The sequence below is a fragment of the Heterocephalus glaber genome, unplaced genomic scaffold, assembly GCF_053883595.1.
Source record: "Heterocephalus glaber isolate CG9 unplaced genomic scaffold, H.glaber_assembly_v1.0 deba00001586, whole genome shotgun sequence".
NCBI lineage: Eukaryota > Metazoa > Chordata > Mammalia > Rodentia > Bathyergidae > Heterocephalus > Heterocephalus glaber.
In genome coordinates, this window is record NW_028258364.1 from 3,439,189 (window position 1) to 3,453,636 (window position 14,448).

Consider the following 14,448-nt stretch of genomic DNA (forward strand, 5'->3'; position numbering starts at 1 on the left):
TTATAACTTTGTGTGTGTGTGTGTTTATCAAATACTGGCCTATAGTCCCTCTTTTATGTTGGAACCAAGGTTATGCTAATCAATAGATTAATTTTGGAACTGTCCTATCTTTTCTAGACCTTGATTTTTTGTGTAAGATTGCTACTATTTATTTCTTCAGTATCTAATTCCCTATTAAGACCATCTAGTAAATTTTCCATTTTATATACTTTTCAGTGCTACAATTTCTATTCTAGAACTTTCATTGGTTTTTATAGTTTTTTTATAGTTTCAATTTTTATAGTTTCTGTTTCTCTTTTGGAAACCATATTTGTTCCCTCATTGTGTTCACATTACATGTTGAGTTGTGAACATATTTAATTAGCTAACTATATCATTTCTGTCATTCTTAAATCTGCTTTTTAGGTGAGTTTTTTCCAGGTCATAGTTCACATTGTCCAGCTTTTTCACAGGCCTTTCATTTTGGGTTGCACTTTAGATATTATTAATGTTTTGTTGTTGAGTTTCTGCAGTTTTCTGCCTTGATTTAGAGATGCTGAATTTTGTTCTGCAAAGGAATTAACTTACCGCTGGATCATCTTGAGTCTTTCAATGCTTTCTTTTAAGCTTTTTAGGGCAGGTTATGGATAGCCTTCACTCTAGGAATAGATTAGCCCCACTTCTAAAGAATGGTCTTTCAAATTCCCAAGGTAATCAGCATGGTTTCTCTAGCTCACTGAAATGTGAATATCTTCTATCCAGTTACAACCTTCAGTGGTTATTTAGGTTACAATTTTTCAGTGCATATTCTTTCTATTAGTTCCTGTTTGTCTGGCATTGTAGTCTCACACCTATCTCGGTTCTGGAGTCTCACATCTATATGCACACATTTCTTTCTTTTCCGGGAAAAAAAATCAGATGTTTTCTGCATATATTTCTGTACCTTCTTCTCTATATAGCTCTCTTCTTTCAGGTATTCTGTTCCACAGATTTCTACAAGGTTGCTTTGCTAAATGTATTCCAATCCCTCTCTTATCCTTTTTATACTTGTCAAGATTGCTTTTCTTTTTTGTGGGTATTCACTTTGTGTCTGTTTCTTTAGGTATCCCAATTTTTTGGCTGCCTGTTGTTCAGTGCCCCACTTTTGTAATTATTTGCAGGAGGAGGGCTAGACTGTTACCAGTTACTCTATCAAGGCTGGAAGCAGAAGTCTGAGTCTGTATATTTGGAAGGCATATTACTATTAGATGAATCATATTTAGAATTACTATTCGTATTATTCTTATTTATAAGTTCATCATTATAAAATTGTTCTCTTTATAAATTTCTTGCTTTAATGGTGTGTGTATGTGTGAACCTAGGTTCCTCTGTATTTTATTTTTACTTTTTATTAGAATTTGCATAGCATATCTTTTTCAAGTCTTTGTCCTTTTATTTAAAGTACATTTTAAAAATAAAAATGGGTTTTATATATAGTTAGGTTTGGGTTTTAGTTTCATCTTATAATCTTTTTAGTTGGAGTTTTAGTTTATTTATATTTAATAGCATAACTAATGGAATTTGATTTAAGTCTTCATTCTTAGCTATTTGGGTTTTTTGTCTCATTTGTTCTTTGTTTCATTTATTGATTCTTTCTTAACTTATTTTAGGTTCATTTTCTCCTTTACTTTTTAGTTGTACTATCCTTTCACAAGTTATCCTAGATTGTAATATTCAACTTTGACTCATAATAGAATGCATTCATTTATCACGTCCCAAACAGTGCAAGGGTCCTGCAACATTTTAATGCCATTTATCATTTTTTGCCCTATTAGTTTATTGTCAATATTTTATTTGTGCATGTATTAAAATACAGTGGTACCTTGGTTCACAAACTTAATTTGTTCCATGATTCTGGAAAAGATGCCCACATTCGTGTTCATGCAGGAAAGATGGCTGCAGTCATATTCATTACCCAGTGCAGAGATCACACACAAAAAAACCTCACAAAATTTTGCCAAATGCTTCTGTTTGTGAACCATATTGTTCTCAAACAAAGGTGTTTGTGAACCGAGGTACCACTGAGGTACCACTGTATTACAAGACATATTCTTGTTAGTTACTTGTGTTCCTTCTAAAATTTTCTTCATTTCTTTCCTTTTTTTTTTTTTTGCTGTTTCGTGTTTTCATCTGGAATTCTTTTTGTTTTTGGCCAGTAGTTACTTTTTTATTATTTCTTATAGTTTAGGTCTACTTCAGTTCAGGTCTTTCTTAGCTTCTTCAGTCAACTATGTCCCATACAGCATGTTCTCTTGAAGGGAGGAAACCTGAGCAGTACAAATGCTTGGCCGCTTTAAGAATGTACAGTAGGAGGGTCTGCTAACCCTCTGGACCCTATTGGGGTGGACTCATGCTAATAAATCATTTCTCAAGAGCATTAATTTATACAACAGGTTAGCTGCTGTGAGGTTCCAGGTATGTATTGCTATGCGTTGCCTAGGCAACTGATAACCACTAGATTTTTCCAAATGCTGAACATTAGGGAGGTGGTGACAATATGGAGCAGACTTCGAGAAGAAAAACTGCATTTGCTTAGAATGCTATAAATGTCTGAAAAAGAAAACAAGTGAATTGTTGAGGCTGGGAGCTTCCTGTATAAAAACAGGGTCTCTACTAGAAGATGGCAAAGCCCAGCCACAGCAGCTATGTCCTGCAGCAGCTAAACAACCAAAGAGAATGGGGTTTCCTCTGTGACTGTTGCATTGCAATTGATGACATTTACTTCCAAGCACACAAAGCTGTTCTAGCTGTCTGCAGCTCCTAGTTTAGAATGTTTTTCATGAACCATCAGCATAGTATTGCACAATTGAATCTCAGCAACATGAAAATCGGTGCTGAGTGTTTTGATCTCATTCTTCAATTTATGTATTTAGGAAAAATTATGACAGCTCCCTCCAGTTTTGAGCAGTTTAAAGTGACAATGAACTACCTACAACTTTACAATATTCCTGACTGCTTAGAAGACATACAAGATGCAGATTGTTCTAGTTCAAAATGTTCCTCTTCTGCTTCCAGCAAACAGAACACCAAAGTGATATTTGGAGTAAGAATGTATGAAGACACTGTGGCTAGAAATGGCAGTGAAGCCAACAGGTGGTGTGCAGAGCCAAGTTCAACAGTAAACACACCTCATAATAGAGAACCAGATGAAGAATCTTTACAATTGGGTAATTTTCCTGAACCACTGTTTGATATATGTAAGAAAAGTTCTGTGTCCAAATTATCTGCTCCGAAAGAAAGGGTATCATGATGCTTTGGACGGAGTTTTACCTGTGACAGCTGTGGATTTGGCTTTAGCTGTGAAAAATTATTAGATGAACATGTACTGACCTGTACTAATAGACATTCATACCAAAACACATGATCTTACCACTGAATAGTAGATATGAGAGATGCAAAAGACAGTAATATCAAAGCTGAATTTGGTGAAAAAGATTCATCTAAAACATTTTCTGCACAGGCGGACAAATACAGAGGAAACACAAGCCAGGGTCCTGATGATTCTGCTTCAACCACTGCAAATTGAAAAAGTAGCACAGGGGAATCTGAACTAGCCAGTGAAGAAAAAAACAGGGCTGCTGAGAGGAAAAGAATCATCATTAAGATGGATCCTGAAGATATTCCTACAGATGAGCTTAAAGAGATTAATATTATTAAAGTTACTGATAAAGACTGCAATGAATCCACTGATAATGATGAATTAGAAGATGAACTCGAAGAGCCATTTTATAGATACTATGTCGAAGAAGATGTTGGCATTAAAAAGAGTGGTAGGAAATCTCTAAAACGTCGAATGTCAATAAATTCTGATGAACAAGGTACTTTAGAAAATCTGAGGCTCCCTAACAACAGTAGTACCGTACAAGAGGATAGTGAAAATGCCTCTTGTGAGCTGTGTGGACTCACAATAATGGAGGAGGACCTGTCTTCTCATTACCTAGCCAAACACATTGAGAACATCTGTGCATGTGGTAAATGTGGACAGATCCTCGTCAAGGGTCCGCAGCTTCAGGAACATGCACAGAGATCTGGAGAACCCCAAGATCTGACAATGAATGGACTAGGAAATACAGAAGAGAAGATGGACATGGAAGAAAACCCTGATGAACAGTCTGAAATAAGAGATATGTTTGTTAAAATGCTGGATGATTTTAGGGACAGTCATTAAAAATAAACAGTATCCAAAAAAAAAAGCAGTTATTTAAATATTCTGCCTTTCCTTTTCGATGTCCTAATTGTGGCCAGCGTTTTGAAACTGAAAATCTAGTGGTTGAACATATGTCTAGCTGCCTAGATCAAGATATGTTTAAAAGTGCGATTATGGAAGAAAATGAAAGAGATCATAGGCGAAAGCATTTTTGTAATCTGTGTGGAAAAGGATTTTATCAGCGGAGTCATTTAAGAGAACACTATACTGTTCATACTAAGGAAAAACAGTTTGTCAGACATGTGGGAAGCAGTTTTTAAGAAAATGTCAGTTGCATCTGCACAATGATATGCACAAAGGCATGGCCAGGTATGTCTGTTCCATTTGTGATCAAGGAAACTTCAGAAAACATGACCATGTACAGCATATGATTTCTCATTTATCTGCTGGTGAGACTATATGCCAGGTCTGCTTTCAGATATTCCCAAATAATGAACAATTGGAGCACCACATGGATATTCATCTGTATACATGTGGAATATGTGGAGCAAAATTTAATTTGAGGAAAAATATGAGATCACATTATAATGCCAAGCATTTGAAAAGAACCTGAGAGATTTTCTACTGTATTAATGTCTAGTTGATAGCAAACAAAGCACCAAAGCAAAAGGGTTATGAGCTATTTAGAAATCGATTTTATAAGATGAATTGTTGGAAAAAATTTCAAAGCCCTTTTATCTTTAATATTTTTATTTAGGATCTTAAGTACACTTCAGGTGTTAAATGTTTATCATTTTTGTTGTTTCTTAATAGCATTCTTTGTTTCTAGTTTTCTTTAAAATTAATTTTAAATGTAGACAATAAGTTGGTGTTACACTTTCAATGACTATTAAACTTTAGTTTTTATCAATAAAAAAAAATCACTTCTCACTTGACCTCCATAACCCTCTACTCTTCTTCATGGCTCACAGTAGAATTTTAGGATCAGTTCACAAACATATCTAACACCCACTCCCAGAATAACTAGATATTTTCCATCCCTTAGTCCATGATCTTCTTGGTAAATATCCATTCCAAAATGGCTTGGGGGAAATTTTACAGTAGAAATCTGTATCAGTACCTTCTTCAAAGTTATCCCCCTAAAGCAGGGGTACCAGGTCTATGAAGTGGCTCAATTCTGGGAGCTGGGAACAAAAAAAGATGCCAGCTATGGCACCTTGCATTCATTTCTACCCAGCAGGATAAGAATCTTTCTGCTGATCTTTTTATACAGATTTTGCAGTCAGCCCTCATTGCAGACCTCTTCTGTGTCAAAACGTTGATTAGTGCTCTGTCTAGTAGTTTATAGTGGCGATTGTCTTCACCTAGTTTCTGAGGTCTAACTGCTACCACCTGAGTTTTTTCACTTCAGGATTCCATTATTCTCAGTGAGGTCAGGGGGACCAGTTTCATTACATCACCATCTACTATAACTTTTGACGTAGAGGCCACCACAGTATTCTGTTAGATATCATATAGTGTTCCTGTTACATATCATATAATGTTTTCCTAAGTGGTAGCAGAAGATTGCACATAATATATTCATTCCAGCATTGTCCTTTCCACAGTCCTATGAACTTTTTCTTCTATAGGGAAGCTCTGCATTTTAGCATCAGTACAGAGGCTATTGTAGAATCCAAGCCTCTACTCAGCCAACTATTAATATCATTTTCACCAAATTCTGAATTACAGGTAGCCACACCTATCTCAATTAAATAAATGACCGATCATGACTTTTCACATCTCTTGCTCTAAACACCTTCATTGTACCAGTGGTGTTGAGGCCTTAACTCCTATTTGAGGTCTAGAGGCAATGAAAGATGGTAGAGATGAGTTCTGAGGAAAATTATCTTCAATTTTTGAGTCATTGGAAGGTTTTAAAGCAGGGATTTTTTTCTTTCAAAGGATACTATTGAATAAAAGGGATTGCCTTTCTCAACAGGAAACAGATACTTAGAGGTCTGTTTCCTCTATGTCTGGCAAAATATCATCATGTCACATCTCAGACTCCTACACCATCTCTATTCTTAGTGTAAGACACTTGAAAGGCTTAAACTTTTAATTCACACTGCACCTTTGTAGACCTTACATCAGATCTCAGCTTTGCCTTCTGTCATAGCTGCCTTGTGACTGCAAGAGAGGAGGGACTCCTTCAAAACTGGCAAGGAAGACTTCTAACTACCTGAATATGTTCTTAATTATGCATTCATGGTTTATGATTTTCTCCCTTTGCTCTTTGCCTGGAGTCTCATAGGAATATAGATGATAATTATAATTCTTATAACTATTGTTGTTTTGCAACTTAATATCACAGCGATGTGCTCTCTTAACATCTTGCCTTTGTCTGAATTTCATCCCATGCTACCATTGATAATAGGTTGAGTAACAAGGATGCCATTTTATCCCATAGATTTTGTGCCCTGTTATTGCTGTTTCTTGAATATATGAACAATCCAGTTTCCACATCTTATATTGAAAGTCTATTTCTTTGGCCTACTTCTGCTATAATTACTATATTTGAGACCCAGCAGCAGAAAGATATCATACTTAGTTGGAAGGAGAAGTTAATAAGGAAATTATTTACAAAGCTTTGGTCAAGGCACAAGCAATTTGTGATGGCTGGTTAGTACAAGTACCCTAGAGGTTGTAACAGCAGAATAGCATTCCTTAGCTTAAAAAGCAAAATAAAAGGAAAGATTATCAGAGCCCAGAAGGAAAAAGTATCCTAAGTGCCACCTTGAGAAAATATGGGTTCTTTGGTCAGGAGGCATAGCCATCCACAGACTACCCCATAAAGATGGGAAATTCTTCTGTCCCTTAAACCTATTAGGGCTCGCAAGTGTCAGGGCCCAACCAGAAGAGAGGAAAGCACTTTGATATAGGCCATACTACTAAGCCTCTTGATATACCAGTTCTATTTTTGTTAATATGATTTGTCCCCCAAATTTTCATCTCCTAGAATTTTGGTCCCCAGGTTGATGGGTGGTGTTGAGGTGATGGAACATTTAAGAGGCAGGGAGTAGTGAAAGTTAATTAGGTCATGGGAGCTCTACTCTATGATTGGATTAATGCTGTCAGTGGGTCAGATGTGAGACTAGATTTGTTGCTGCAAAAATGCATTGTTGTAAGGGAGGCTGGCAACACCCCTAAAATTTCTTTTTTACACATGGTCCCACCATTGTGATGTCATCTGCCATGAGGCTCCCAGCAGATGCTGGCAGCATGCTCTTAAATTTCCAGAACCATGAACTAAATAAACCTATTTTTCAGTATCAAGTACCCACCCTCAGGCGTTTAGTTATAGTAACACAAAATTAAGACAAAAAGTTTTAAGCACATTTGTGTTTGGAATTTTGTTTGAATGTAAAGAGAAGGAAAATATTGTCTAATAAGTATTTCTCAAACCAGAACTAAGTTTCTAATCAGCTCTGAAAAGTCTATAATCTTTAGTCTACATTTTCTCTAGGAGAAAAGTGATTTTTGTAAGCACTTTAGCCATCATACAGCTCATATGAATAATTCAGAAATATTTTACTGCTTATTCTATGCTGTTCCCAAAATAACAAATATCCAGGCTTGTTTATGATCATGAATTTTATTAAATATTTTATTACTAATCTACATAGATATATTTAAAATTCGATATGATAATAAATACTTTCTAATAAATAATTTATATGAAACCCTTTTAAAGCCCTTAGGGCTTACAAAAAGAATCTTAAAAGATCCATGTTTATAATCTGAAGACTAAGAATAATAGTCACAAAAGGCAGCAAACCATACATTCAAAAATAAATATAAAATTTAAATATTTAAATAAATAGAAAGCCTTATATGTTTTAAATGGAAGGCATGTGATTATTAAGTCATTGTTGAGATGATTTTCTGACAAAAGGCAATCCATCCTTTCAGAAATTGTACAATGTTTGCTTCTTCATCATTCAGTTCACACGTGAGTGCTGTTTTGGATCCCTATAAAATAAAATTTTGAATTTTAAAGTTTTGAGTAATTTGCCACATATATTTATTCTCAACCCAAGTCTCATAGGATTCTTATAGGATTCTGATTTTTATTTTTAAGCTTTTAAATATATTAATCATTCACATTTTCTTGAAATTATCAAACTGATATGCCAAAATTATATATTTATTGTGATACCAACTGATAGTAACATACAAGCTGAGATTTTCTCATTTGTCAATGAATACAAGATTTTTTCCTGAATTAGATACAAATGAACATCTGAATGAAAACAGTTCTAGACAAATATTTTATGAAATTCTGCATGCAAAAAAGTTGTTTCACCTCTTTTTCCTGGATATGAATTTATATTTATATCTGTATCAATATAGCTTATATATATGAGGCGATATGCAGTATTATTTTTTTCTAAACCCTGATTAAGAAACTCCTCAATTATGTTAACCTCTTAATATTTCCCCCAAATTAAGATAGAATCAGTCCAGAGTAAATTAGGACAAGTTTCTGTTTGTGGGACATTTATATGAAGGACATCTTCACAAATATACGTATTACTCCACTCCTCCCTAGTATCAATGCAGATGGGTTTCCCATCTTTAAAAGACTAAACATTAGAAATTTTGTTCTCCAGATTAATCTCATAGAAATTAACCTCTTCTGCTGAAAGGAGCTATGTCAACTCTGCCTCTAGCTGACAAGCTGAAAAGGAGATATTTTGATATTGTGAGTGAGATATATGGGATGGCTTTTTCAAATTTGAAGTAATTCCTTGAAAGTTACATGACATAAACTATTCCTTTTAAAAGGATTTCCTTTAAATAAACTGTTGCAGTATGATACACCTCATATACATATTTAAACACTGTAATATAGTTTGGGTATTTAAAATTTTAAAAGTATGGGGCTTTTGAAACACATTTTCTAATTTTCACCCAATTTATCTTAAGTTTGTATTATCAAGTTAGAGTAAGTTTTCTGATGTTAATTAATGATGTTTTAGAGCAAACTATTTGACATAGATAAGTAACCTAATCTGTCAATGTCTAGGTGACACTGATCTCACTGTACTTTTTAAAAACTTTAAACTGAAACAGCCCACTAATAAACTGATTCATATTTGGAAACAACTACAGTTATATACTTTTAGAAACTTATTTCTATTACTATAATTAAAATTATGCTGCTTATTTATATGCCTATTAACTCATGAGTTTTGTACTTGGCAGATAGGACGATAAAAGAGAGCTATTTATCTCTTTCACATCACCTGAGTTATTTGTTTATTTCATGCTTCCTGTGCCATTAAAAATACAGTACTTAAGGTCCTAAAAGTGGACCTTTAAATAAGGAGTTAAGTATGTAGTCGTTTGACCATCTTAAGGCTGCCATTTTTTGAGACAAATAGCTTAAGGTTAATCCTGCCACCAATGACAGGGAAACTCCAATTGAAAATACTTTCAGGTAATCTCAGTATTGATGATTCTGATAAATGATCTGAAGGAATTACAAAATGTAATGAAATCTGTCTATTCTCTGGGAAATTCAGTACCTTCTTTGACTTCCAGTTTTGTGTTCATATGACAGATGAAAAAGTGTAGGTGTGGGAATACGTCCCTGAGATTGATGGTAGATAGAACTCTCTAGCCTATATTTCTCAACTCTATGATATAACGTTGTATCATCTAACATTGCAAATGATTCAGACTCATGATGGACTTTAAATGTTGGCTAATTAAATCCATAAGTACTTCAACAAATACCAAAAATGATATACCACTTTAAAATGCAGTACTTTCTCCCCACACTGTACTTTCCTCACACCTCTGGGGCAGCAAATAAAAGAAATGTTTTACCTTTAGTTTCCAAACTGTTACGTTGATATTACTGATGAAATCCTTGGTATTTATCAAGGGAAAGTGTTTGTGTTCAGCTAGATTTAGCACTTGCTCCAGGGGTTTGAGTTCTTCTTCTAGGCACTGAAGATGTTGCAATTCTGAGGGCTAGTATAATAGTAAAAGTAATTATCAGCTCAGTTACCCTATATTAAACATCAGAATCAGAAGTTAATCTACAATTTATTTTATTAAGAGTAGGAGTATAGGGCTGGGGATTTAGCTCAGTGGTTCTGCCACCTACCTCACAAGTGGAAGGTTGTGTGTTCAATCCCTGGTACCAAAAAAAAAAAAAAAAAGAGTAGGAGTATATAGCTTTTAGCATTATCTTTGTTCCTAGTGTTGCTGTAAAAATGGACCAACACAATTTATGTTACAAAACTGGAAAAACAAGGGCTCAAAAATTTAGGATTAACTGTTAGTTAATAACTAATGAGTCATTTGTTTCAGTTTAGTTAGGCTTTGTAAAAAGTCAACATTTCTGCATCCAAATGCAAATCACAGATTTAGGCTACTTTTACAGTCTGCATAGATGTCATTAGAACCAGAGCCATCACAATGTGTAAGTATAGGAATCATATTCTATGAATCTAATACTTGATAATCTGAGTTCAGAATCACAAAATGTTATAGGATTGAAGGAGCCCTGAACACCATCTATCAAATGTTATATATATTAGATTATAAAACAATGTAGTAATGAGTCTTAATATTGCCTGAGCAAGACACATGTAACTGTGTCTTAAATTTTTTATTTTTCTGCAGTTACTACATCAAGATTTATTTTTAAAAAAAATTTGTCCCAACCAAATTAAAAGCCATAATACTTGGTCAGGATTTTTGGACAGGTCTCCAGATGGATAGATAAATAGATAGATAGATAGATAGATAGATAGATAGATAGATAGATAGATAGAATATAGACAGTACTTCATACCTCGATGGTACATTTTAATTTCCATAAGTGTTTTCTCTTAAATAAGCCTCTTTAAGTTCACAACCACATCTGAGATAACCAGCACATTAGTGTTATCTCCATTTTACAAATAAGAAAGCTAAATCTCAGACTTTGTGTCCTCCCCAAGGCCACATGAGTAGATGGAGCTAAGATTAAATTTTAACTTTTTCATTATAGCATTAACGTAGCAGCCTCTGAATTAAATGGCTTAATTTCTAAAATCATTTGTATATGTGAAATGATAGTTAAGTGAACAAATGAATGGAGTTTATCACATTACTTTGGGCTTCAAATAGTTTCAGTTGTCATTTAGAAACTTAGATTTCAAAGAATTCCACCACCCTTTAAATTATGTACATACTCTCATGTCATCTTTCTAACAATCTTTAGAAAAAAGGTAAAACCAGACAACATGTATTTCCTGATATGTCCATCTACTGCCCTTTCAATTTGTTACTACAAGTTCTATCTATTCAGGGCTTGGCTTTTTGGCACGAACCATTTGGAACTATTTCCTTCAGAAATCAGTCTAATGGCTTTTTATTGCTGGAGTTAAAAGTTGCTGATTCTAATTAGAATAAAGGAGCATCTGCAAGCTATTTCATTTTCCTCTTTCAATAGAGTAGTTTGAAGCAGAATTCACTTGTTATAATTGAAAGGGATCAACAATGTCACATCTTTGTCCCCTTAAATCCTATTTTTGGAATTTACCCTACTCTTTGGCACCAACATTGTATGCATTCTGTTTACTGTCACAACTGCTAGAAAGTTTTGCACTCTGATGTAGCTGTAGGATCCCAGGTAATTTATTGCTTATCATATTTATTATCATATTGCTTATCATAATTTATTGCTCTCTGAATCTCAAAACAACCAAATAAAGCTTTTAATTTTGGGGGAAATATCATATAGTATTTTAAATTTCTAGTTTTATTGGTTAAAAAATAGTAGTACAAAATTTTGCTTTATACTTCCCAGCAATAATTTTGTCTTCACTACTAGTAATAATAGTTCATGCTTATATTATGTTTACTACTTGCCAGACTTTGTTCTGAATTTTCACAGAACTATATTAAGTACATTCATTATTATTCTTGTAAGTAGAGAAGAAACTGACTTACAAAGAAAATAAATAAGTTGCCCAAAATTATGAAAGCAAGAACATGGCAGAGCTGGGATTTCACTTCCGATAATCTGGCCCCAGAGTCTGTGCTTTTAGTTATGGTGCTAGGCAAAGTCTCAAAGACAGACTCTGAGAAAAATCTTTCCTAAAACAATAAGGATTGTTTAAGTGAGCTCCTCTGAAATCACTTTTGATTTTTATACCTAAATTGATATGATCAAATATATCTGGAGTTTTACATTTTTAAATAAAACAGTAAGTCAACATAATCTTTTAAAACTGTTCCAGGAACAAAGTGAGAATATTTTTGCTGTACTTTCTTCCCACTCCCTCTCCCCCAGCACACAGATACCTATAAAAATATAAGCAAAATCATTTTAACAGAAACCCCACTATCAAATGTATAGTTTAAAAGAAGATTTTGAAGCTATTCACTTTTCCTTCAACTGAAGCACTATTAATCTAATGATTGTGCAAATTTCATATTAATTGTAATTTTATTAAAACATATATAAATATAAAAAATTGTACTTACTTTATTGGGAAAGTAGAGTTTAGGTTTTAGCATCTTGGAGAGTTTGGGATTCCTCTGAGAAAGCATAACACATTGCTATTAGAAAATGAGCTCCAGTAAGAAAAAAATAATTGCAATAATTTTAGTAAGAAAGAGAATACTTACAGTAACTCCTTTCAAAATCACCTGTAAATCCAGCAGCAATTGCTCCAGTTGTTCCTGTGTTTCCCTTGTAGAGCTTGAAGTTGGTGCACTGCTTGTGATGAGTGCAAGAGTTAGTGCAATGCAAGACAAGAGCAGCATCTTGTACATTGTGGCAGGAGTTGAGGTTACTGTGAGTAGTGATTAGAGAGGGTGATAGGAAGCTCTTGAACAAGAGAAGCAATTTATACTGTTAATTCTGGAAAAATAATATGGGGGTGTCATAATGTTTTACATATTACACATATTTTCAAAGACTCTACCTGTGTGGCAGAAAGCATTACCTTTGTTTTTCCTCTTCTGATGACTCTTTGGAATTTCTTTAAACCCCCATAAACTGACTGAATGGATGTAGGTGAAATCCCTCTTGGTTACATTAGCCCACACTTAGGCAATAGTTTTAATATGTACAACTAACGCCTTCTGTATGAAACAATTTTTCCTCTTTTCTTTAAGGGGGTGGAGATACAAAAGTAGCTCACGAAAGTTTTCTCTTTGTCATAAAACTATGCTGAATGTGTAAGCAGCATGTTGTGGGGACAAGAAGAGTAAATAGATGAAATGAATAAATTTGAGATTTGTTGATTAGACAGGAAGAATACTGGTTTCCTGTTTCAGGATGGTTTTACCTTTTTAATCTACATCATGAGCTAATTGTGTACAATATGATAGATCACTTCTTACGCTGTTAGCTAGAGAAATATTAAGATACCTAAAAGGCTTATTGAGTTTGAAGTAATGTTTTACTCTATCTTAAATTTAAGTTGTTTCAGTATCTGTTGAAATCTCTTAATGTCTGTTGTACTTTTAAGAGTGTGATGTTTAACAAGTACTAAGAAAAAGTTAACATCCAGGGATGTTGAGACTAGTTTTATAATAGACTTTATATGTGTCATCTCTAAATCAATCCATGCTTCTAGTTATGTTTTCTCTGTAATTGATTTGGACTTATCCTCTGAAGCACCTGCAATATTATGAGTGTAAGAAGAGTGATTGTAAAATATGAGCAGATCAATACTTTTAGTTGGTAAACTGGATCGAATATTTAGATGTGTTCATTCCTCAATATAAAGCACTAACTGGCTGAATGACGGTATAACTATATACTTCTATTCTGGGGAGAACTTAAAATGTCTTTCTCAAAGAGATTGCCTATTACACCTCTATCTTTACTGCATTATTCATTTTTAGTCTAATCCTTAAACAGATATTCATGTAGCACCTAAAACACCCTCTGATGTATAGAAGGGGGTGGGGGAGTATGCCGGCACACAAACCAATTTAAACCTTACATAAACCTGTGAAGTGATGGTTCTCAGTTTGTCCCAGTTTTCAAATTTAAAAACTGAGAATTAGAGAAATGAAGTATAGTAATTTGTTCTAGGTCACTGAGCCATGACTGCCAGTAAGAGGCAGGATAAGGATTTGAAACTACAATGTTGCAAAACATTGACTCCAAAAGCCACTCCCTTACATTTATATTCTTTCTCAACGTGATGTATAATAAGAAAGCTAGGTGCCTGGAAAAATATAATCCTAGGTAAAAGGTGTGTGTTTTGTCAAGAGAAAGGAAT

The 14,448-nt window shown here is 34.1% G+C and overlaps 1 protein-coding gene and 1 pseudogene across 1 annotated transcript; one reads left to right on the plus strand and one right to left on the minus strand.

Moving 5' to 3' along the window:
* The first annotated feature begins 2,120 nt into the window (after positions 1-2,120).
* On the plus strand, positions 2,121-4,778 carry LOC101720214 (zinc finger and BTB domain-containing protein 1 pseudogene; annotated as a pseudogene).
* Positions 4,779-8,037: 3,259 nt separating this feature from the next.
* On the minus strand, positions 8,038-13,480 carry Il2 (interleukin 2). Its single transcript, XM_004854936.3, has 4 exons — positions 12,839-13,480; positions 12,695-12,748; positions 10,040-10,186; positions 8,038-8,176 (listed from the first exon to the last, which is right to left on the minus strand). The coding sequence occupies exons 1-4, from the start codon at positions 12,983-12,985 to the stop codon at positions 8,066-8,068; spliced, it is 459 nt and encodes a 152-aa protein (XP_004854993.2). The 5' UTR covers positions 12,986-13,480; the 3' UTR covers positions 8,038-8,065.
* Between the last annotated feature and the right edge of the window lie 968 nt (positions 13,481-14,448).